Source organism: Ambystoma mexicanum, chromosome 11, assembly GCF_040938575.1.
Source record: "Ambystoma mexicanum isolate Mex_15411 chromosome 11, UKY_AmexF1_1, whole genome shotgun sequence".
In the NCBI taxonomy this organism is placed as follows: domain Eukaryota; kingdom Metazoa; phylum Chordata; class Amphibia; order Caudata; family Ambystomatidae; genus Ambystoma; species Ambystoma mexicanum.
In genome coordinates, this window is record NC_090934.1 from 140,206,177 (window position 1) to 140,231,621 (window position 25,445).

The 25,445-nt window shown below is 46.4% G+C and overlaps 1 protein-coding gene across 1 annotated transcript in view; it reads left to right on the forward strand.

The window, feature by feature from the left end:
- The window catches only part of UTP11 (UTP11 small subunit processome component), a 167,148-nt gene that overhangs the window by 80,584 nt on the left and 61,119 nt on the right, over positions 1-25,445 (forward strand). Inside the window, exon 6 of the mRNA XM_069622670.1 lies at positions 8,059-8,189. Coding sequence (XP_069478771.1) covers positions 8,059-8,189 — 131 coding nt within the window. The remainder of the gene's footprint in view (positions 1-8,058; positions 8,190-25,445) is intronic.

A 25,445-nucleotide genomic window follows, 5' to 3' on the forward strand; every position in this document is an offset into this window, starting at 1 on the left:
AGGTTAGCATGTTCCCTCGGTACCAAAGCTGACAAACATTGTGAACAATGAAGGATATTGCACACCTTGCTCCGTCTCCGGTCTCTAATGTAAACTGATATTTAAACTGTCTCATGGCTAATCCTGACATGCCAAACCTATCTAGACTCTATACTTCCTTATCGCTTACCGGTGGCCGCCTCCTCCTTAAAACGCGTGTAGGGCTTTCAACAACGCCTTGCCTGATCTCGGGCAGGGGTTTTTATGCAGCTGAGTACAAGCGAAGCCAAGGCCACGTAACTCCTCACGTGTAGTGCTACTAGTGCATTAGGCCGTTAAACGAGGTAGAAAAGAGGTATCGGACATTCTATTCAGAGTCCGCCCGGCAGTAGAAATAGAAATAGGACTATGCGATATATCGCATACTTTACCTACAGTGACTCAACCCATTTGAAAAATACTGACAAGAAGCCCAGAGTCCGATCAATAAGTCTGCCTAGCCTCAATTGCCTGTATAGGTCTAGGAGCAACAGATAGTTGGTTTGTTAAACCAGAAACCGCAAGTTCACAATTGCGCCAGCATTTATATAAAGTGGCTCTGCCTAATCGACCTGGCATAATTCACAGATGAATAATAAGAAGAAAGTGCATACCGAAGGGGCACTGGGCAACAAATCGATACAAACAAGATTGTTGTTACTGTGGAGTCTCGCAGGTTCGAAATGACAGCCATGTGTGATTCATGGAGACATTGCACATAAGGCATAGTAGCAAAAACGGTCTATACTGATTCCATTGTGATCATATGGTCAGTTTTTGAGGGCAAGGCGTAACTGCACTGATAAACACGATTTTTCTTTACAAGCAGATATAATAGAAGATCGTTTGCAGACCAGGGTTACCCGACTCATGTACAGAGACAAGTCACGAAAAAAGAGCACGCCATCAACATTGGGATATTCTGTTATCTAAAAATTCCTGAGAAAATCCACCTAATACACGGCTGGTGTGTGCAATGACATTTAGCACCTACCATCCGGCCTTCAAAAAGGCTATAAGCAAACACTGGCCTCTGTTACAGCTAAATTATTCCAATTTGGATCCTCCATGTATGCCCTTAAAAAAAGGCAAGAACCTCAAAAATTGGTTATCCAAAGCGGATAGATTCCAAGTGAAACAAAAACCGAAGACCATTTCAGAAATTTGGGGTATGAATAAAATCTGTGGCCATTTTCCATGTGGCTACTGTTGCCAATGTGCATCTACTCTGACAGGCAAGACGGTGATGATTAATAACAAATTATGGCACCTTAAAGACCATACGACTTGTAATTCTAAGAATGTCATATATTTTGTAACCTGCCCCTGCAATAAGACATATGTAGGTAAGACATCTAGGCCGGTGAAACTTAGAATTACGGAACATAAATCACTTTTAGTTCTCATATTAGACTTATCTCCCCTAGTGCCCCTCTTTCTCGAACAACCACAGATGTGATGAATTTACTTGGTGTGTTCTGGAACTAGTCAAAGGATATTTAATAAACAGTAGCAAGCGCTCCTCTCCAGAAAGAACAAGGCATGATAACCTGTTCTGAAATGAGAGTTTACAGCACACGCTTTTTGCTCGCTGTACCTTTCACAGATGGAAAACATCCATTTGCAGTTGTTAAGTGACTTCAATTCAGCAATCCCACGAAGTCAGTGCCTCGTCTGGGACGCCCAAGGGAAGCCCTTATTTATATATTTTTATGACAAGTTATACTCTGGATGATAAACCCTTATATAACGCCACTCTCTTTGAATCCCCCTGACCTCACTGAGCCAAGAAGTAAGTTTGTTTTGCAATTTTAAGATTTATTGGAAAAATTAATATAATATCACACTTTTATAATAAATTAATATTTGATAGCACACTTGGGCATATGACAGTGATCAACAATGGATGATGTTACACTAGCACACTGATTTAATTACTTAAGAGTTAGTATAGGAAGGAAAAGGTAACTGAGAATGCTTTCATGGCCTCAAGGAAAAACAATGATGGAAAGAAAATGCAGTGCAGAAATAAACTGATAGGATTTCACAAGAGATAATATGTTCACTTTTCCCCTTGTGGCAATTCACTCCCCCACCTATGCAATATAAGAATTGGAAGGAGAGCATACAATTTTCAGGAATACAAACAAAATCCAATACAAAGTTCCAGTTCCCCCCAGCGAGTTTAGAGGAAAACAGGTATGCTTTTAAAGCCGTCAAATCCTTTTAAATGTGGTGGCAATGAAGTAAAATATGCTAAAAATGCTATTAATTCCCTATAGGAGGTTCAGGGTAGGTGATGGCTATTTAAGATTAGTTCAAGTCACACTTGCGATGCTCAATGAAGGATTAGCTGGTTGAAAACTAATTTTAGCAGTTTAAGCAAAATCGGCTATTTTGACAGGAGCTAATTTTCCAATTCGCGTCAATTTTTTCGAATGCGTCGAGCGCGATTACGGAAAAACTATAAGGAGTAGAAAGTCCGTTTAGGGCTTGTTGGAAAACTTAGAATCTTAGGTTTCAAATAAAACGAAATCTCGTTCCTAGCACACGCGGTCCCAGAGATACGAATGATTTTGTGAAGGTAGATTTTCAGAATTGAAATTAAAGTTTCAGAATGACAGATGCGCTGTGGAAGGTTTTGGATCAACAGGATAGACACACAATTCTATGATGCAGTTCTAGATAGGTGGAAATGGTTTGAATTGGATTATTTTAAGCTAAGAGATTGGTTTTGCACAGTTCTAGATGAGTACTCACTATAAATTTGAAATAGGCCGTCAAGGTGTGATCAGGTTTGGACTGGACTCCTGGCGGGTGGTTCTGAAGTCACAGCCTTCTGGGTCAGCTCTGCTCTGCACTTCACAGCGGTCTGGTCTCTGGTTCTGGCAAAAGTTCTTGGCACTGCCGAGCGGTCTGATCTCTGGTTCTGCTGGTCTTAATCAAGTGGATTCTGGATACAGCACTGCTTTCTGGGTACCGGCACATTGTTCTAGGTAGAATCAAACAGCTCAGCCCGGCTGTTTGAATAATTTGCAAAAGATTTTGAGGCCTGCTGAAAAAGGATTCAGCTGGTGGTTCAGGCCTCAATGCTACAAATTCTGAAGTCTGGATTCTAAGTTCTGGAGTTGAGTTCTGGATCTTGAAGTCATCCGGCAGAGTGCTTCGCAAGAAATGGAAGGTGAGTGTCCTGCCTGTCCAAAGCAGTCTCTTTTTATGTGTTTTGAAAATGTGTGTGTGTGTGTGTGTGTGTGTGTGTGTGTGTGGGCATAACTAAGCCTGCCCCTCACAACTTATCATTGGCCAAGCTCTCCCCTCTCCCTTGATTGGGGGAAGGAATGGAGTGTCATCAGGCATTAATTTTATGGCATACAGCAAGAACACTCCCCTTGTCAATTTGCCCCCAAATCTATTGTTGATCCAAATACATATTTATCTATGTACCATTTTTCTAATGTTATATGTCCAGTTAACATATTTTCTGTAGCACCAAACCATCCGATCCCTGTCTTTGTAAGATGTCGTGTCCACTTATGACAGAATTCTGCCCTTTTCATCAAGAACACAACCTCTAAACTTTTCCAGAATTTACACAAACATGCACAAGGAATATGGACATCAGATGATAAAGTGTCAGATTTTTAACATACAGACATTCGGAGTAATCTGTTTCCGCTACTACCCCCCCAGAACATACCACAGAGTCCTAACACCTCTTAAAATGTGCACAGAAAAATCACAAGAATAATGATATTAATTATATAATTTTGACAAGTCCGTACTATGAATTATCCATCTTTTTAAAATTATGCTCTGGCCCAGAGGGGTGTGGTTTCCCAAAGCACATGGTGGAATTTCTGGTTTGTCCACTTCCTCCAACTCAAGTTGCTCACAGAGGCACTGTCCATCCCAGTTTCTCTCAAGAGTTAGCCATTTACGACCCTCCCCCCCGCCCCCCCCTTAATTTAACATTTGCCTGAGCCAAGGAAGGCTCATTGTTCTGTTTCCCTGCTCCCAGGTGCTCCTCCCCTGATTCAATCAGGGAGGTGTCATCTCCTTTTGGTGGGAACAGCTGAAGGCAGCCAGGCCTGGAATGCAGTTGCGGGGCAAGTTTCAACTCCTGTCGGGGTTAGTTGCCAGGCAGAATTCAATCTCTTCACTTTTGTTCCAGTTTTCTTCATTCAAATCAAACTTACAATTTTTACACAAGCAGCTAGAACGCTGATTCTAAGTTCAAAACTATGACCTTTAAACAGTTGCAACCTATGTGACACTCAAAAGTAGGTCACTCATTTATTTTAAACATATCAATTTTAGTGGTTTTAAATCCAATTTCAGTTAAGCTGCTGACATCCACAGCTCAGCCAGTTTTGTTATAAACATTGTTTTGGGCTCTTTTGTATGCACGCAAGACTACATTCTGCCAAATGTCTGCTGGTGTTCAGTGGGATTTTTGAATATCTTGCAATGTTTAAAATGGGAATTTTTAGCTTGAATTTCAGAGAAACAAAGGTGATTTCAAAGCGCTTTTTGAGCTAACCGGCACTGCTGTTTTTCCTTTGGCACCACGTTTCACTCATGGCGCTTCTGGCCCACCCCGCTCGCACTGGTGGGTGGCAGGTCAGGGTACCATTTTTGTGTGCGCAAAACGCGCGGTTCTCCTGGATTCTGGCGCAAATGTGGGTTTTTCCGCCATCTTGGATTTCCTAAACCCACAGCACCAAATGTTGCAGCATAATAACCTGAACGTGGGTCAAGACACCCAACAGTCTTTGTCCCGCCCACATGGGCAGTCGAGCACCAAAATGCTATGGCAATTCCTCTCTGAACAAGAGTGCCAACAGCAACCCCATACACGTGTTTCAGCCTTGTTGGGCCTCATCAGTGAGGTGAAGCTGCGCCTCTCTGAGCACAGTGAGCAGGGAGTCCACGTCTGGTTGCCCCCAGGTAACCTAGGGTGATCAACCCCAAGTTCCTTGCAAATATTTAAAAAAAGGTAGCAGGCGCTCCTCTCCAGAAAGAACAAAGCATGATAACCTGTTCTGAGATGAGTTTGCAGCACACACTTTTTGCTCACTGTACCATTCACAGATGGGAAAGATCCATTTGCACATCAGTCTTTGTCCCGCCCACATGGGCGTGGATATGTATGCTATGTATGCTACTGCCACTAGACTTTCCACCATTGAACAATGGTGGATCTGTAACACTCAGTTTTTCAGCTCAATCTCCAAGAAGAGTGGATCCTGGGCTCCTGATTCATCAAATGCCTGTATGTATATCTTCTATACATGATATGGATCCTTGCCTTATTGGTTGGCCATCCACATTTAGTTATTTGTCTATTTTTCTGCGTTGGCTATAGGTGAATACTAAATAATTTTGATGGCAACGGAATCAGTTTAGACAGTTTTTGCCAGTATGCCTTATGTGCAATATCTCCATGGATCACACACGGCTGTCATTTCGAACCTGCGAGACTCCACAGTAACAACAATCTTGTTTGTATCGATTTGTGGCCCAGTGTGCCTTCGGTATGCACTTTCTTCTTATTATTCATCTGTGAACTATGCCAGCTAGATTAGCCGCTTTATATAAATGCTGGCACAATTGTGAACTTGTGGTTTTTGGTTTAACAAACCAACTATCTGTTGCTCCTAGACCTATACAGGCAATTGAGGCTAGGCAGACTTATTGATCGGACTCGGGGCTTCTTGTCAGTATTTTTCTAATTGGTTGAGTCACTGTAGGTAAAGTATGCGATATATCGCATGGTCCTATTTCTCGTGCCCGGCAGACACTGAATAGAACGTCTGATACCTCTTTTCTACCTCGTTTAACGGCCTAGTGTACTAGCAGCAATGCATGTGAGGCGTTATGTCGCCTTGGCTTCGCTTGTACTCGGCTGCATAAAAAAACCTGCCTGAGATCCGGCAAGGCGTTGTTCAAAGCCCTACACGCGTTTTAAGGAGGTGGCGGACCCCGCCGTCACCACGGTAAGCGATAAGAAAGTATAGAGTCTAGATAGGATTGGCATGTCGGGATTAGCCATGAGACAGTTTAAATATCAGTTTACATTAGAGACCGGAGATGGGGCAAGTTGTGGAATATCCTTCATTGTTCACAATGTTTAATTGTCCGCTTTGGTACCGAGGGAGCATGCAAACCTATCCCTAAAAATGTAGATTTCCGGCGCTGACAAAACGTACGAATCAAGAATATGTTTATCTTTAGAGACAAATACAAATGAACTGAATGCAAAGCATATCCGCCGCATTAGAATTAGGCGCCGTTCTTTTCAATTGGCTAATTAAAGAATTTGTCCAGTTTGGCGGGTACTATTATGCTGAATTCGAGCGCCTTTATTGCACTATATGCTCTTAAGCTCAGAATTAGCACAGTTTGACTGGTCTTTTGACTTGTCCTTTTGATACACATGTCTGAAAATCCAACGCGGAGTGACGGTTTCTATCGGTTTCTAATCCCAGCAGTATACAATTTTCCACTAGAGGAAGCATCCACTCCACGTGGCTGACATCGATCCATTCACGGGGGGGTGATTTCGAGCACCCAATTTTGGTGAGTTCTCAAACATTAATCTATGGCCCATTGGGCCATAGGCACAGGCCAACCAAATGCATTTGGTCAGTTCACTTCACTTTTGGCAATTAGGGGACGTGGTTCCCATTTTGAATCAATGTCCTTATTTTGTGTCTCCACAGACCAACTACGTTGTGGTCTGCACAGTGTCGGGCTGACACGCTATTTGAAGCAATTGTATAACGTTCCCTTCAGCCTTCTGTTTAAGAATATGGTAATAATTATGATTATTCTCCCCTTCCACACCAATGCTTCCGGACACTATTGTGACTGAAGAAACCTTGAATGTGTAGCAGTTCTTAATTGGACCCAATCTTAATGTGGTTATTTGTCTTTTCTCTTTTTTTTTTTATTATAGGGTTGATCAATTGTGCTTACCCTACACTGACTGTAATGATTTTGATGTATTTTTAATTCACTCTGTATGACGTGGTGATAGCATTGTCCTGATGAAGACTGGAATCAACTGGAGCCCAGTAAGAAGAACCTTTCCCGTCGAAACTACAGTTGCTATGTAACGAATATTGCTAGGATGACCCTTCACATTATAACCCTATCTGTATTATGCCTGTCTGTCTAAGTTGTACTAATGTAAGATCAGTCTGAACGGCTTATTTGTATAGTCTGTATTATTCTGCTGTTTAGCACATCCACTCTCTAATCAAGGTTCTTTACAATTTTTATTAATGTCACAATTCTTCTGACATTTATATATAAATGGAATTAGTTGACCACAAACGCACTTGTGAACACCGGTCCCCTCAGCTCACGTGATCCCCCTTTGCCTGGGTTTGGAGCCCCGTCTTCCCAACTGTCTTTGTGGAATGTGGACCCTACAGTTGGGCGTTGTTTAAGGTTATTATAGTATTCTGAGCCTGTACAACAGAAATTGATCTTCCTGTCAAATATTGATAACAGAGTGGGTTGCATAGGTCTTCATAAACGCAGATTTAATCTGAATTTATATTCCTTCTAGTGCGCTAGATGTTTTGAAATTTGCACTATGAGTTATCACAGAGTTAATACAGTGATTTGTATGGAGAGTATTTTATTGAGTAAGACCCAATATGCATTAAGGGTCATAAAGATTTAATATGTGTTTTATCAATTTGTTCAAGAAATAAAAATGTATATTTTTTCAAATGCTTCATGAGATTTGGGTCCAATTCAGTCTCTTCTCCTTGTGTATCTTGGAGGCCAGTCTAGCTATAATGTGTTAATTTAAGGTTTTTTCCTGCCAGGCAGGACCAATGTATTATAAATAAATATATGCATGTCTTTTTTTCCATTAGGGACCGCCTCTCTATTGTCTTCCTGAACCCCCCTTCTCTTACTGCGTCCAGCTCTTTGAAGCCACTTTGTTCTGTGGCGCTCAGTTGTGGTCTGTATTTCTTACAATGTAATTGAGGACATGAACTCAGTGTATTTTCTGTTTTTTAGTTCAGCAGTTTGACCTCGCTACTCACCTGAAGACGGCACCGGAATTAGTGGACCGAGTGTTTAACAGACCTACCATTGAAACGCTGCAGAAGGAATCGATCAAAGGCGTTACCGAGCCACGCCTAATCAAGGTACAGCACATTCTTGCAAAACCAAGCTCAGTCTCTCGATATTTCCATCACTCGCTGCCTTAAATCTGCTTCGAGTGGAGGTTCTCGTTTGGAAATGAGCATCAAGTGTTTTTTTTATGCCACGGCCTTGCTGCAGCAATCAGTATTGTGTTGTTTTCCCCCTTATCTTTTATTGTGCAATGCACACCCTAGTGGATAAGAAACAAGGCAGTTAATTAACACAGTTCACCAAATTGGTCCAGTTGGAAAGATGGTGCTAATCACTTTCTCGCTTTTGCTCATGTTTCCATTCCTAAGAAAATTGGGAGCAAATGTCCATAGCACATTGTGCACAAAAAGAAAGGAAAACCTGAGCTGACAACTTCCAGCACACACTATATAGTCAAGGGGTCTAAAACATGTGGCTGTCCAGTTGTTTTGTACTACAACTTCCATGAACCGTCACCATTGACTTGTGGCAAGGGTTGATGAGATTTGTAGTCCAGGAAGCAAGCATTTCCACACCTGTCCATCTGACTTCAATTTTAGTGACTGGTTGTGGTGTTGAGTCTTGTTAGAAATTTCACCTGGAGAAAGTCCACATTGCATCTGTGTGTTAGCCCCTATGGCCTTTCTGCTGGTGATCTTGCATATTCTGTCCTTGCTGGAAGTCTTATTACCATCCCTGCAGTTCTTTCCTCCTGGCAGCCTTTTGTGCTCCTTGCCCCATCTATTCAGGGTGGCCTGCCAGCGCTTGCTTACAGTTAAAATCTTAAGCGCATAAGGTCAAGGGAGACTCCAGCTAAAACAATATATAGGAGGAGGAGCAGTGGGGTGGTTGATACTGAGGTGGGAGGTCCCTGCCCCCTCAAGGGAAGGGGATGGAGCGCGGGAAGAGAGGAGTGGACACGTGCTGGAGGAGGGCAGGGGGGTGGGGGGAGTGCCAAGGGGAGCCAAGGAGGAGAACTCCAGGCTAAGTACTGGTACAGGCGACTCACAAAGGTGGGATGTGGCACCACCAGGAAATGGCCCTCAGGGCAGTGCCATCGGGGTCAGGGGGGTGTGCTGGTATTGGCTGGAGGAAGGGCCTGGGATCCTGTGAGATTCATGAGGATCGGGCCACAGTCAAAGAGGCAGTGGTGTGATTAGTAGGAAAGGGAAAGCAGTAGAGAAGAGAGTTTTGAGCAGTTTCTTGATGTTAAGGAGGTCCAGCTCAAGTCTGAGAGGTGCAGGTAGGCTGTCCCAAGGAGGCACAAGCCGAGGAGAGAGACCTGCCCCCCACTTTCTGCTTGGAGAAGCATTTGACAATCAGAGAGTTGGGATTTGAGGAGCCGTAGGGCTCTAGCAGGGACATTTCTAGGCAGGGAAAGTTGGAGATGGCATGGTTCCAGGCCCCAGAAGGCCTTGTGGATGATCCAGAGGAGAGATTATAGGGCTGGAGAGATGCAGTCACTGGTCTTGAGGCTAAGTATAAGACTTGAAGCCCTGTTCTGGATTAGCTGGCGGGGGCGAAGGTAGGAAAGAGGGAGATTGAGAAAGAGGGTGTTGCAGTAGGCTAGCCTGGAGAGGACCAGAGTGCTGGAGACATTAGTTTCTGGGGGAAGGTGAGGAAAGGAAGAATGCCTCTGAGGTGTAGGAGCTGGAGGTGGGACTTCTTGTTCAGGTCCATGATGTGTGGGGTGAAGGAGTGAGCAGAGTCAATTATGACCCCAAGGATTTTGGCCTCACAAGATGGTGGATGTAGAGGGCCTAACAAGGGTGGCCAGAGGGTTGCAGGAAAATGGGGCACATGTGTCCAAATGAGTAGGATCTCTGTTTTACTGGCATTGAGACAGATCATTCATTGCAAACCAGGCCTGAATGGCATGGACAGTCTGGGATGAGAGAGGAGGAAGAGGGGCAAGATTGAAGGCTAGCTGGTTGTCACACCCTTGAAGGGTTCAATCCATTTGGCATGTAAGGCCCTCTGCCTTTTAGGTACCATAACTAGAATAAGCTGGTCTGGAACTCCACCATGTTGACCAGAGCCTGACCCGCTTTCAAGTTATCAGAGGTTTCTGTCCTCATGAGTGCCATTCTCCTCCGGAGACCTAGCACATAGTCAGTGAGTCTCACTGGCTTGAGGGAAGGAGCACTCTCCAACCCTACCTTGATCGTGGCCAAAGGGCCTCTAACTGGATGACCATAGAGCAGTTCAAAGGGGCTGAACCCAACCCCTGCTTGACGGACTTCTCTATAAGCAACAAGAAGGCATGGCAGTAGAAGGTCACATTTTCTTTGAAGGGGTTCCTCTAAAGCACTGATCATACTCTTCGTAGTTCTATCAAACCTCTCCACCAATGCATTGGTTTGGGGATGGTAGGCTGTTGAGAACTTGTAGGTCACTCTACAGTTTTTCCATATGGTCTATATGTAGTGGGACATATTGACCACCTGTCTGAGATTACCTCCTTAGGAAAACCTACCCTGGTTAAGATACCAAGGAGGGCCTTAGCCATTGCCTGAGCAGTAACAGTTCTCATAGGTATTGCTTCAGGATACCTGGTAGAATGGACTATCACAACCAGTATAAACAGGTTGCCTGAAGAAGTTGGGGGTGTAGGGGACCAACAATGTCAATCCCCACCCTCTCAAAAGGGACTCCCACCACTGGGTGGGGCACTAAAGGTGCCACATTCTTGGCTCTGCTCTTGCCAGAAGTCTGACAAATGTGGCAGCTCCAACAGACCTTTTCTACATCAGCCCTCATCTTGGGCCAGTAGACATATAGAGATAGCCTCTCTTTGGTCCTCTTGAAACCTATGTGGCCAGCCAGAGGAATCGTATGGGCTAACTGTGCTATGATCTCACCACCTGGGGAACTACAAGTCTTCTGTAGTCTCATGGGGTAGACTCAGTAGGCTCACTGTGGAGGAGGACCTCCCAGTATAGCCTATGCTTCCCTGGCTCTTGCCCTTCCAGCTAGGAGCTGTCTGTTGGCGAAGACCTTCTACAGAGGGACACTCTTTCACCTCTGCTGAAGTCTGCCCCAGAGAGTCCACCTTCTGCAAGTAAAGTCTGCAGGTCAGGATGGTCTTTAGGATCCAGATCTCCAACATAGGAAAGGTTTTCTTCCAGCCCTGTTTCACCAGTAGCTGACACTTCGAATCGATTGTGTCCTCCAACGTATTCCTCATCTATGACATGATGTCCACAGCTGTGCTGCGGACATCATGTCATGGATAGGAATACCTTGGAGGAACATCCAGTCGAAAGAACGTTACCGGTTTGATAAGTAACTTGTTCCTCTGAGTTTGGTTGGTCCTCCCACTTAGCCTCAGCTCGGGAAGGGGTCACTGGGATGACCCGCGACTTTCCTCTCTGGGATGCCCTTGTCCTGTGAACAGGTTTAGGTTTCAAACCTTTCCTTTTCCCTGAGACTTTGGGTTCCTTTTCCCTGAGACTTTGGGTTTCCCCTTTGTCTCTTTCATCTTCCTGGGAATAGAAGGGTGCCCTTCCTGTGGACTAGGGGTAAGAGGAATCTCCTCAAACTCCCAATGAGAGTCAACTAAAATTCCCTCTCTTGCCAATCTTGTTCTGGTTTCCTTTTACTGGGAGACCTGGGGGTACTAGATACAACTCCCAAGAGTTTTCAAATCATTCCCCAATAGGACTCTACCAGGCATCTCATTTTGTATACTGACAGGTATTCTAACAGTCCTATTATTGCACTGGATGAGAGCTGGCAGAATTGGAACCATTTGGATTGGGCCTCCTGCTAGTTTAGTGGGACCTATGGGTGCCTTAGCCACATCCTCATGTTTGAAAAAACTTCCCACCACTGTAATGCTTGCCACAGTGTCTCTAATGGCAGGGGTCTCCTGACCATTTACAAGTACACTGTCCTTATAATATTCTTTTGTGTTATCTTGTATGGAGTTGTACATATCCACATGCTGTTGTTGCCACAAACCAAGAAACACTGAAACACTGGCTTGAACTCCAATGGGGTCTTCAGCCAGTAATTGAAAGTTACTACTTGTCATATGAACTTCTCCCTCAGGAATGAAGTCTGAGGCAGTGTGGACCTCTGAAGGTGTACCCTTACATCTGGGATCCCCTTTCACACAAGCAGTAGACCCACAAAGAAAACATTTCACAAATGCTCTCTGGAATGGGAGTTTCTGCTGACCAACCTCTGGTTTGGCACCAGAGGTTTCACTAGACTTACCAGGTTTCCCATGGAATTTATTTACCATTACTATGTTTGTGGCCCTCTTTTGGATGGTTGTAGTTAGAATTCTCTTTTCCCTCGTTCTTGTGCTGTTTTTCACCTTCCTTTTTGTGAGTTGCCCCAGAGTCCTTGAGTGGGTTCCATGTAATAATGTCGCCACAAAAATCTCGCCGAAAAATGGCCGTTTTTTGTGGCAACATTATTGCATGGAACATGCGGGGGACACCCCCGCAACCCACAAATGTATTTTTTTTTCCATTTTTTTTCTCATTTTTTTTTCTCGCCCCGGTCCCCATATATATGGTCACCTAAATAATATCGGCACAACATTTTCCCGGCGATATTATTTACGGCGACCATATTTCTGATGTTTGTTAATCTGCTTAGAATCACATGCTGTGCATAGTCCAACATCCAGTGGTCACTGCGGAGTATTGCATTTTGTTTTTCGTACTTGAAAAGGGGACGTCGACAAGGCGTGTCTGTAACACTATCCCTATAGTGACGTGCGGTGTACCCACAATCCCTCACGCGTCGAGGTCCCTCAGATTGTTTTTTTCCGCCAAGATATTGGTCGCCTTTACGTGGAGCTCCTCGAGAGACATTGCAAATTCATTTACTCGACCTTTGGTCATTATTTATTAATATATATTTTCATAAGATCCCTCCCTCGACGTAGCTGCGAAGCCTTTTCTCCGCCGAGTAAGAACTTCGATGGTGGGGACGAGACGGAGGAGATCCTTCGGCGCTGCCGAACACGTGGCCTGGCCTCGCCGGCCATAAGACAGTAGGGTGAGTTGGGTCGTGGGACATTTCTTGTTTCTCTCTGAGAATGCCTTTCCTTTTCCCCTCCCTTTCCCTCGGGGTTGTTATCACAGTGAAATATTTCCTCAGCTATGGAGAGGACACCCTTTAGGTTTTGCCCGCGTTGCAAGGGCAGGTTTACCTGGAAAGACGAGCATAAACGGTGTAACCGTTGCTTGCCCCTCGACCACAAGGAAGACTGCTGCGCGGCGTGTCAGCTTCTTAAGCCTAAGACTTTAAAGGACCGCAGGGTCAAAAGGTGGGCGGCCTACGCCATGTCGAGGTCCATTCCTCACCCGCCGCCGCTGAAAGTGACGAGGTATGTGATAACCCGACATCCGTTACGGAAGTCGTAGACCTCTCTAAGGAGCACTCGCGCTCCTCGTCTGTCCCCGGCTCAGACAAGTTCGGCTCACGCCCTGCTTATGGGGATGAACACCCCGGCGACCATGACGCACACAAAAAACACTCCCATAAACACATAACCCACGGCTCTTCTTCGTTGAAGACGAAGAAACCATCAGCGCCAACGGAGACGCAGGTTCCACCGGCGTCCTCCTCAGACCGTAAGAGTCTTAAGCCCCCCTCGCAACCGCAGACGCGACCAGCGACTGGGCTTCCCCCCAGATAAGGGCGCTACCCCCAAACCGTCAGACGAAGCGCTCCGTCAGAGGGCGCCCGTCGCTGTAGAACGCGCGACGCCCGTAACGTCAATACCAGAGCCCTCCACAGACAGATTAGTTGTCGAGAGCCTAGCGAGGATCGTTTCTGCCGATAGCCAGAAGCGGACGGCGAAAGATACGCTGAATACCTCTCCGAAGGCTAGAGAAACGCCGAAAAGGCCTGAAGGAAGGCAGGAACTGCCCCCTTCATCTAAAGGGACTCCTAGCCTACCAGAAGGCTTTTCAGACGGCAATGGAAACCTTTCTTCGATGTTATGGGAGAGGTCAAAGCCTTTTCAGGCCAAAGACCATTCCCCCCCCCAGACCGCTAAGGGGTACCAGAGAGACTCCAGTTCTGTATGGAGAAGGAGAGGTTTATGGAGACTCAAAACCTACCACCACCCAAGAGGGCAAGAGAGGGACCTCAGATTGACCCCAGGGCTAATTCCCTAGGCTGTTTAATCCCTCCCAAGTGGATGTAAATTTATATGACCGCACTGAAGAGGACCCCCACTTTCAGGAGGAGGACGAATTTTTAGGCGACGAAGAGGAACAAAACCTAGAGGAAGAGGGTTTTGAAGAAAATCTAGATATAGGTGGGGGGGGGGCTTCGGAGAAGACCCAGAGGAAGGTGCTTCACAGCGCTGGCAGTCCCCATCAGCGTTTTCGGACCCTGATGTACTAAACCTGTCCCCTCCCGAGGACTCACCTAATAAGAACACGTCACCCATAGACGATCAACCTACATTTAATGCACTACTACGCAAGGCAGCAGCGCATTTCGAAATAGACACTGGGGAGATTTCTCCTGACATTGACTTTGTGGAGAAGGTAATCAAGGAGAAACCCCCTGTCCGCCAAACCATTCCCCTCCTTGCCTCAGTAAGGAGACGAATTATCCCTTCACTATCTACACCCGCGTTGGTCAGAGGGGTCAACACGAGGATAGAAAAACTATTCAGTCCCTCCCCTTCAGACCCGTTGTACGTCAGGGGCCACTCTGTACCAGACTCCCCTAGTGGTGACAAATACAAGGAAAAGAGCAGGGGTCCCGCTGTCTACCAGCGAAGCACCACCAGATAAGGAGGGCAAAAAATTGTATGCCCTGGGGAAGAGGATCACAGCCTCTGCTGCTTTTTCCGCAAGGATTGCAAACCACAATTCCTTGCTAGCAAGTTACCCAGACGCACAATGGAGCAAGCTACGTAAGGACGCCGAGGAGGCACCAGAACCCCTATGTACACGCCTTCTGGCCACGATTACTGAAGGGGCCCTAGTCAACGAAAGCATCGTGAAAAACACTCTGGATGCTGCAGAAATGGCTGGCCGTTCCCTAGTCCAAGGAATACTCCTCAAACGCCATGTCTGGCTGCGTAATTCGGGGTTTAAACCTGAAACACAAGCGTCTCTAATCGAAGATGCCAACCTCTTTGGAAAGGCGGTTGATGAGGCACTAGAAACGGCAAAGAAAGAGTTTTACACCATCAAAACCCTAGACCAGATTTCTAGGCCTCCTAACAAACGTGGCTATGGCAATAGGCGCTTTTCTTGAGGCCAACGCCAGCAGCAAAATCAGCAGCAGCAAAACTCTGCAAACAACTGGTCCTCTAACCAAGGCACCAGTGGCCAATACAACCAGAGAGGAAAACGCCGTGGCAAAGGGAGAGGTCGGGGTTCTACCCCTAGAGGTTCCCAAGCCACCAACACCAAATGACTCGGAAGATTCAGGTCCCCTCCCATGCATCGCCGGTCGGGGGCCGGTTAACATCCTTTCTTCCAGCATGGGAGGGAATAACTTCAGACCGCTGGGTACTATCAACCATAGCCCGCGGCTACTGTATAGAATTCAACAGTTCCCCAACGTACAGACCCCCAAGGTGACGACACATGACACCAGAACACCTTGCCATCCTTCTACAAGAAGTGGACCAGCTACTGGAAAAAGGAGCTATAGAGGTCGTGCCTCTATCTCAGGTAACGGAAGGTATTTATTCAGTGTACTTCCTTGTAGCCAAAAAGGACTTAACCATGCGCCCTGTATTAGATCTGCGCCCAGCGAACAAATTTGTCAAACCTCAGAAGGTTTGTATGGTGACCTTACAGGAAGTGATCCCCCTGCTATCGCAAGGACATTAGATGACAAAACTGGACATGAAAGATGCATACTTTCATATTTTAATGTTGCCAGCGCACAGAAAATACCTCAGGTTCATGATAGAGGGCAAACACTACCAGTTCAGAGTGCTACCCTTCGGGATAGCATCAGCACCGAGGTGAGAAAGTACTGGCAGTGGCAGCGGCCCACCTGCGCAGGTTGTCCATCCCAGTATACCCTTACCTCGACGATTGGCTCATAACAGGGGATTCTTACCAAACATGCTTCTCAAATACCCAAAAGACTGTAGACCTTTTGTTCCAACTGGGCTTCTCCATCAACGAGAAGAAGTCCAGCCTAGACCCCAGCCAAGTCAAACAATTCCTAGGGGCTCTAATTCGAACAAAGGACGGCCTCGTCTTCCCCTCCAACGGGAGGGTCCAAAACATGCTGTTTCAGATCCCTCAATATGTAGCAGGTCGAGAAGTGACGGTACGCAAAGCAATGAGATTGCTAGGAATGATGGCCTCATGTATTTATTTGGTACCCCACGCGCGCCTGCGCATGCACCCAATGCAAGAGTGGCTCAACAGCCAGTGGTGTCGGGCCAGCGGACAATGGGACGATCTAGTGGTGGTCTCGCAGGCCGTGGTCCTCTCGCTAAGGTGGTGGTCGAAGGAAAACCTGGTAATGGGGAAACCATTCGCCACCACCGCAGTGGAAGCCACTCTAACCACAGACGCATCCCTCACAGGATGGGGGGCTCACCTATCCCATCAGACTGCTCATGGAGTTTGGACTCAGAGCATAGCTTCCAAGCACATAAACTTACTGGCGCTACTTGCTGTGTTCAAGGCACTAAAAGCCTTCCAGGCACACCTACAAGGGAAAACAGTGATGGTCCTCACGGACAGCACCACAGCCATGTACTACCTCAACAAACAAGGGGGCACTTACTCTCCAGGACTGTCCCAGAACTTCTGGAAGTGGGCTCTCAAACGCAACATGTTCCTACTGTCACAACATGTACCAGGGGAACTCAATCTGCTAGCAGACGAACTAAGCAGAGACTTCCCTTTGCCCTCAGAGTACGAATGGCGTTTACACAAAGACATTGTCTTCGATGTTTTCACACAATGGGGATTCCCAGAAATAGACCTGTTCGCAACCCTGGAGAACTCAAAATCCTTAGATTACGCCTCCAGGTACCCCCAGAACCAATCCAAGGGGAACGGTCTATCGATTCCATGGTCGGGGAAATTTGTTTATGCTTCCAGCCCCCCCTCCCCACCCCCCCTCACTCCCCTTCTCAACAAGATTGTGCACAAGATGCACCAGGAACAAGTTACCATGATACTAGTGGCCCCTATGTGGGCCCGGCAGCCATGGCTCGCTCACCTGATGGAGATGTCTCTATCTCCCCCAGTGAAACTTCCCTGACCGTACAACATGCTGTCACAGGACAAGGGCAGGACACTGCACCCATGCCCTCAGACCATGAATTTAGCATCCTGGCTCCTGAGATCATAGAATTTGGACATTTACAACTCCCGCAGAGATGCATGGACATCCTCAGGGAGGCTAGAAAGCCTAACACTCGTCACTGTTATTCTAGCAAATGGAAGAGATTTGTCATCTGGTGTAGAGGAAGAAACATCAACCCTGTTGACTGCTCTCCCACACAAATTGTTCTGTACCTGACCCATTTACTGGACTCGGGTCTAGTATTCAATTCTATTAAAGTCCACCTAGCGGCACTTTCTGCATAACCACTTCCCAACTTAGTGTCATGGTGGAAAGTCCCTGTTATTAAAGCCTTTATGGAGGGGGTAAAGAGAATACCCCCTCCAATAGCAAACCCAGCTCCTGGCTGGGACCTAAATGTGGTACTTACCAGGCTCATGGGCTCACCATTTGAACCCATGCACAAGGCAATCAAAAGACCTCACTCTTAAGACCGCCTTCCTAATAGCTATCACCTCCATTAGGAGAGTAAGTGAACTACAGGCTCTTTCTGTTCTAGACCCCTTTGTAACGGTTCACAAAGATAAGGTGGTTCTGCGCACACACCCAAGGTTTGCACCAAAATTCATCTCGAAATTCCATGTCAACCAGTCTATAGAACTACCAACGTTCTTTCAAAACCCTTCAAATTTGGGAGAAAAAAGCCTGCATACACTTGATGTGCGCAGAGCTGTCATGTTTTATATGGAAAGAACTAGACCACTGAGAAAGACTAATCAGTTCTTTGTTTCGGTGGCAGCAGGAAGAGAAGGAGATGCAGTCTCAAAGTCCACTATATCTAGATGGATTGTTCAATGCATCACTCTCTGTTTCTCTCTTGCTAAGAGAGAACTATCCTTCAAGCCAAGAGCACATTCTACTCGAGGCACTGGGGCATCCATAGCATTCATTGCAAATGTTCCCCATGAGTCCATTTGCAAAGCGGCAACCTGGCGTTCTGTACACACCTTTACAAAACACTACTGTCTAGATGCCCACTCTAGATCTGATTCCCAGGTGGGACAAGCAGTATTAAGACATCTTTTCTCTACTGTTCCTTCTCGCAACCCACCTCCAACTCCGGGTACTGCTCGCTAGTCTATGCACAGCATGTGATTCTAAGCAGATTAACAAACATCAGAAGACAATGCATTACTTACCGTAAAAGCATTTCTGATGGTTGTATCTGCTTAGATTCACATGTGCCCACCTTTCCTCCCCGCTCGGATGGAAGGAACATAGACATCTTTTTATATCTCTCTTTTCTGTACTCCCTCGCGTCTAGAAGGCTCCCTCAGGGCAGAATAAATACAAACGGAGGGACCTCGACGCGTGAGGGATTGTGGGTACACCGCACGTCACTATAGGGATAGTGTTACAGACACGCCTTGTCGACGTCCCCTTTTCGACTACGAAAAACAAAATGCAATACTCCGCAGTGACCACTGGATGTCGGACTATGCACAGCATGTGAATCTAAGCAGATACAACCATCAGAAATGCTTTTACGGTAAGTAATGCATTGTCATATGGCGATATTATTACCTGATACCCTTGAGTGGCCCTGTTTGCTACCCACAAGTCAGCAGCCTGTGCTAACATTTTGGGATCAATCTCTTTTGAGTCAGCCAAATTCTGTCTCGGCTCAGGAGAGCAGGCATCAAAAATAGATTCTAACAAAAACAGATTTCTCATTCCTTCAAAGTTGTTCACTCTGTAACCCTTAACCCAACCATCTATGTTCTTTAAACACTCACATACCCAGGTAGCCCAAGGGGTACCATCAGTCTTTTTGAGGGTCCTAAACCTCTTAAGTTACTGGGAAGGAGGTTTCCCGAATCTGGCTATTAATGCCAACTTCACTGATTCAAAATCCTTTCTCTCAATGGCACCAAACTTCATTAGAGCATCACGGCCATTCAGGGGGAGTCTAGACATGAGCCAAAGGATTAAATCATTCCCACTGATTCCTTGACACAATAGGTGTATTCAAACTTACCCAGCCAATCCAGTATATCACGTTTTGAATCATACATACTCGCTGCTTCTTTGGGCAGGCGAGGCCTCTTGGGACTTGCAGACCTAGAGGACCCTGAGAGGTCAGCAGATTCAAGAGACAGTCTTTTCATATCTATTTCATGTTGCATTTCCAACTCCCTGAGTTTGATGTCTTGATGTTTAGCTTCAGCTTGAGCATTCAACATTTTGAACTCCAACTCTAATCTCATTGTCTCAAGAGAAACCTATGGTAGGCGTAAGGTTGGACCTTGTGGGGTCCCAATGGAAATGGGCTGAGGCAGAAGGGCAGGTTGTTTCAAAGATAGGCTCTCTTCCTGAGACTCTCCTACCTCCTCTGACTCCTCTTGAAGGTTGGAGTTAGACTCTAAACTGTCATCCACATCATTTTCCACATTTCTTGGGATAGTAGGGGCTACCGGTCTACTACCCAAACTTTGGTGATTCATGAACCTTGCAATTCAAATGTATTTCCTTTTACAGGCAGACCCCTGACTTTGCACACATCTTTCAGTTGATCTACTGTCGGAACAATCAGGGCTTCCCCATTGAAGTTATCCATATTTGGCATGTTACAATTGCTTTACTTTTTGATGGAGCTTAGCCTTGTGGCTGGTTTAGCTGGGCACAAGTACAGCAAATACTCAATGTAACTGCTCTACACTAAATCCTCACCGCCTGCCACCAGTGTTGTGCAAGACTGTATGCAGTCTCCCTATGGGAGACTACACCAGTCATGCCCTCTAGGTAATGGGGAACCCACCTTTTGGTATAGGTCTGTACTACATAAATTGGTAGAGTGACTGCGTAGCAAGACTTATCTCAAGGGGTAAATGTGAGCTGTAGAGCTGTAGCATTGAAATCCACAAATGCAAGTATCGAAGCACTTACACTCAAGGTTTTCTAGTAAAATAATTATGTAACGATCCGTTTTAAATGAGCCTTCTTTGAAAAGGGCAATGTGCAACAATAAAAATACACTCCAAAATACTTTCTCAGAATCAAGTCAAGCAAGTAGATATTCTTTAGATGCTTCATACACACTTACTACACCCTTGGGTGACTTCACGAACTAGGACACTATTGGCATTTATATATCACTTTTTTACTTGGTTGGTTCTGAGGTTGGTAAAACAGGAAAGGTTCTAGGAAGAAAAAAGGTTACAGGTTCTCAGATCATATGAATACTTTTAAAAACCCCAAATGAAGTCTAGGTTAAACCTTTCCCAGCAATACTAGTGAAAAAGCAATGTACCACCTATGAGGGACAGTTAGAACCAAAGTAAATGGGTTAGAAGAGTCTGCAGGGTGCCAGGACAGCCAAAGTCAATTTGAAAAATGTCTATGGAGCTGAGAAACTTCTTAGATGGCACAACGATCTTGCTCAAAGTAGAGTTTGAAGAAAATCACTTTTGGGCCACATGCTAGGAGGCTTGTAAAAGACAGAGCTGAGATCAACTCTTCAAAAAGCAGCTACTGCAAGTCTCAAGTGAGATAATGCAAGCTACAGACATGAGGTAAGTGCCCCTTAGTCAGCACTGTACCTTGGGTTTGAAGAAGAGGATCCAGCTGGCTTCTGTTCTGGTTGCACGGATGCAGATCCTGGGTTCTTGGGCCTCAGTCGTGGGGACAAGAAGGTGGACGTCTGGAGGACTCCTGCACTGCGGTTCGAAGATCGGCAGCAGCTACGGGCTCTTTTAAAATCAGCAGCACTTCGCGGTTTCAGCCACTGGCAAATAGCACCACCACGGATTTTGGACACTTGATGGGCTTCCTTTTCTCCTTGAGTCCTCCACTCTGGTGAGGTGACTCGCGCTTGGGTCGTCCTGCTTCCGGTAAAGTCATCTGGATCTTCCTGGAGCTTCGTTCCAGCTTAAATACTACAGATTTCTCGACCCCTGGCACTCTGTTCCAACAGCAGCAAAGGAGTACAGCCGGTTGAGGAAGGTATTTCAGCAAAGTTCGTCTTGGGGTTAGTTGGTACCACCAACCTAAGGGAAGAGGTCGACCGTTCCGGGGCTTCTCTAGTCGATTCGGAATTGAGCTTCAGCACAGCAGCAGGACTTCACAGGGCAGTTCAACGGTCCGGGAGGATGCAGCAAGCTTCTCTTCGCGATTACTTCATCAGATGTTTCACCCAGTCGTCGACTCTGCCTTCAGTCCTAGAAGCCTCGCCTTTTATGTAGGTTTCTCCCATTCATGCACATCCTAGCTGTCAGCCACACAGCAGGGTGGCTGTCCAGGAAGGACAGCCAGCTAGTCAATCAGCACTGGGTGCATTCAGGTAACTAAGGAGACCAAGGACGGGGAGTTTCGGGCACCTCCCTCACTTCCTGCCCTGCCAGACACATTGGAGCCAGAGGCGGGTTTCAGTACTGAAGCCCACCAACGGCAAAACGAACAAAAGGGTCAAACCTAGTTTGGCGCGCAGAATACAACCTAAGAAAGACCTCACAAGCAAGAAATGACGAAACACCCCTTGGTGCTATACTGCAGCCGAGGGTTCAGCCTGCAGTAAGAACGCCCAATGGTATGAAAATTAAACCACTGCCACCAGCCATTTAAAGTAGTGAGGGTAACATAATAAATGTTACATGAGTAAGTTGGAACAGGGGCTACTAAGTAATCCCCCAGCACTTCCACATAAGATGGGGCGTGCTGGACCTACATAGGAAAAAGATAAGTAAAGTCAATTTCACTTTACTACTCCTGGGAACAATAGTTCACCCAAGAGAAGGTATTTAAACCTTAAGAGAAATCTAAAGGATTTCTCTGACACTGCACTGAAGGTGCTGTGTGTCACCATATACAAAGTAGATGCCTATGAAGTTTGTCAGACTCCAAAAACTAAGGAAACCTAGAGTCCAGATCAGATCAAAAATACATGAGCGAGTGAGAAAAAGGTCTCACTCACTCCAGGTTAGAAATTAAAAGTCCTAAAGTCCAGCAACAGAGCTGGGGGGTGTCTAAGGTTATAGGGAATTGGCACAGAAATGAGAATCTCCCTAATACTGTCCCATTCTTAATATTGCCACATATTCTCGCCATTGAAATGGATGAGGCTAATTTTATAGCTGGTACATGTAGACCAATGAAAGCTGATTTCATAACAATGTGGAACTTCAAAGATTTTTCCAACCATCAATATCTCAGGAAAAACAAATTGGATACAGGACATGAAGAATCAAGTCATATTCTTAAGAATGGATCCACTCTAAGAACTGATATCTGAAAACTACCAACAAAATAATGCTAAAAAGAATCCGTATTATGTGGTTCTTTTGTGATTGTCATTCTTTTTCCTGCTTTACCCCCAGTGTTGCCATGGAGACATCGCATTGCGTTCCTGATTGGCTGTGAGGCTGAACATTGGGCCTACCAGGAGTCGGCAGGCATGAGTCTGCCCCCAGCACCAAGGCCCCTGTCTGGCCTGTCCATATGTGGATGCCGGGACCCTAGGTTTTGCCCTGCCTGACCTCTCTTCACCTCGCCTCCAGGCCCTCTGGGAGCGTGCATCCTTGCTCCTGCAACGTTCTAAGGAGTAAACGCCTCTTTGTTCTTTCCATCCTGCGCCCCCTTTCCAGAAATATCTCCCTCTCCGAGCACTTGCCCAGTTCCTCCACCTCCCGGGTACTGTCCTCCTGAGCTCCTCTGAGTCCTCACTGCCCTCATCGTGCTGACGCAGTCTCCGGGCCCTAGCCCTCTTTGTTCTCACCTGGCACATTTTACGCTGCCCAAATACTCTTGATCCTCACTGTGACGCTGTTTGTACTGTCTTCTTGCTCCTTCTCCGCACCAGAAATCTAAAAACGGACTCTTAGAACCCATGCGTGTGACTTGATCTCCCAGCCCCCTCCATATGCACACTGCCAGCACTGACTCTTCTTCGTAGAACAGGAATTCTTAGTGCTTCTCCGGTGCGTTATATGACTACATGCTGTACGCTTTACTTCCTGACAACTTTTCTGTTCTGAACCTGCCTTTGTTTGCCTATGCTGTTGATCTCTCGGGCATTGTCTCGTTTTCCTCCTCGGGTGATCAAACTCTGCTGCCTCTGTTGGGAATTTTTAATGCTTGCATTTTCATATGGATGTGAAATCCAACTCTATTTGCCGGATATCTGCTGAATTGCCCACAGCACTACATTTGGGTACTTCTCAATTCTAGGTGCTTTAATATATGCAGCCCTGCTGAATTTGCCTGCATTGTCATACATGCTCTACTTTCAGGTGCCTTCACCAATCCTTCTGCTTGGGTGAGCAATCTTTTGTCTAACTTTATTGGTCACTTCCTGCTGTATTACTTGAATCTCTAATCTGTGCTGCATTGTTAATCTCACATTTGTGCCTTCTGTAATCCCTGTGACCTGACTTTACTGTACTTCCATTTCTTCCCTCCTTTATTGGCTGCTGGGCAGCCTGGTGAAATTCCTTGTGCACAGTGCAGTCTCTCTTCCTGAACCTCACACCTCACCCACTCTCCCCCCATACTCCTGGTGCTTTCTGTCTTCCCCCATCTACACTAACAGTTACTCTGTCACCTACCCTACCCTACCTCTCTCTCGATGTCTAGAAGGGAAATGTTTAAGAAAGCACTCCTGGCTTCCAACCCAGGCCTCCCATTGCAGACACTTATGTCAATGCTTCTGCTAGACAGACTTTCGCTGATATCCTCTTCACTGTCCTTTAATGTCTTTCAAAATGGCACTATCATGGCCCAGGCCTCTCAGCCCAATCTCCTCCTTCTGGATAGGGCTCTCCCGTCTCTCATTAACTTTTCCTGCTACCCCGCCGTCTGCCTTCCCTCTGACCTGTTTCTCCCCACCCCCAACGGGTGTGCAATGTCCCTGTACCCCTCCTCGGAGGAACTTTAAAGGTGGCAACCAGCTTCACTTCGCTACCGTTAAATCTCGCTCTGCTGTTAAACACTCCTCTGACATCTGTCACCTCCGTGAAGTGTTTGACCTTGATGTCCTCACACTCACTGAGACGTGGTTCAATGACAGCTCTGTAACTGATTTTTACACACTTCTTCCTGATAGCCTCTCCAAGCTACAAGATCCTCTCCACTGTAAGCCACTGTATTTTTCTGCAACCTCTGTGACTCTTTCCCTCACAATTCTTCCCTCCGGCCCAACCCACTCTGCTGGTCACACCCTGAATGCTCTCATCTCAGCAGACAAGACATCACTCTCTCCAGCCCTCTTAACTACTCCTCTCCTGGTCTGATCACTCTCTCTCCTCTCCTCCCATTTGGAGCTCCCCAGCATTGCCTCTGCCTGCACTGCCCGTATCATCCGCCATTCGACCGATGAAGCATGGGTCAGTTGCTGCATTTGCTGCCACCTTCATTCCTCCTCCCACCCCGCTTTTGACTGTCATACCGACTGAACACTTGCGAACCTCCATCTTTCCATATACAACACTCAAGACATCCTTGCCCCTGTCATGCTGATCTGCATGAAGCCTGCCTCCAAGTGCAACTCTTGGTATGACTTTGACTTGGCCGCTCTGAAATGCAATTGCAGAGTTGCTGAGCGGAAGTGGCAGGCCTCGAGCACATCCTCTGACCAACTGGCCTGCCGCCTGCTCCAAAGGCAATATCGACTTCATCTGCTCTAAGAGGGCCCATGTCCAAGCCTGCAATTTTGAGGCCACCAACAACATAGTTGGATTTTCAAAATCTGCACGGAACTCGCCAATCCTACTGCAGTTTCCTCTTCCCTCTCAAGCCCTCTCCACTGCACGGGCCTCCCACTTCTCAACCAAAACTCGGGACATCCTGTCCTCTCTCTCCTTGGCTCCCCGCCGCTCCTGCCTCCCTTGGCCCCCCTCTCGGCCTCCCCCATACTCTTTCCCATTGCATCAGAGGAGGTCTCTAGAGTAGTCCACTGTATGAACGTCTTCTCCAAACAGGTGCTCCCCTGGTCTTCCAGAACTATAAAGGACAACCTCTCTCTTGCCCCTGCCTTGGCGGACTTCTGT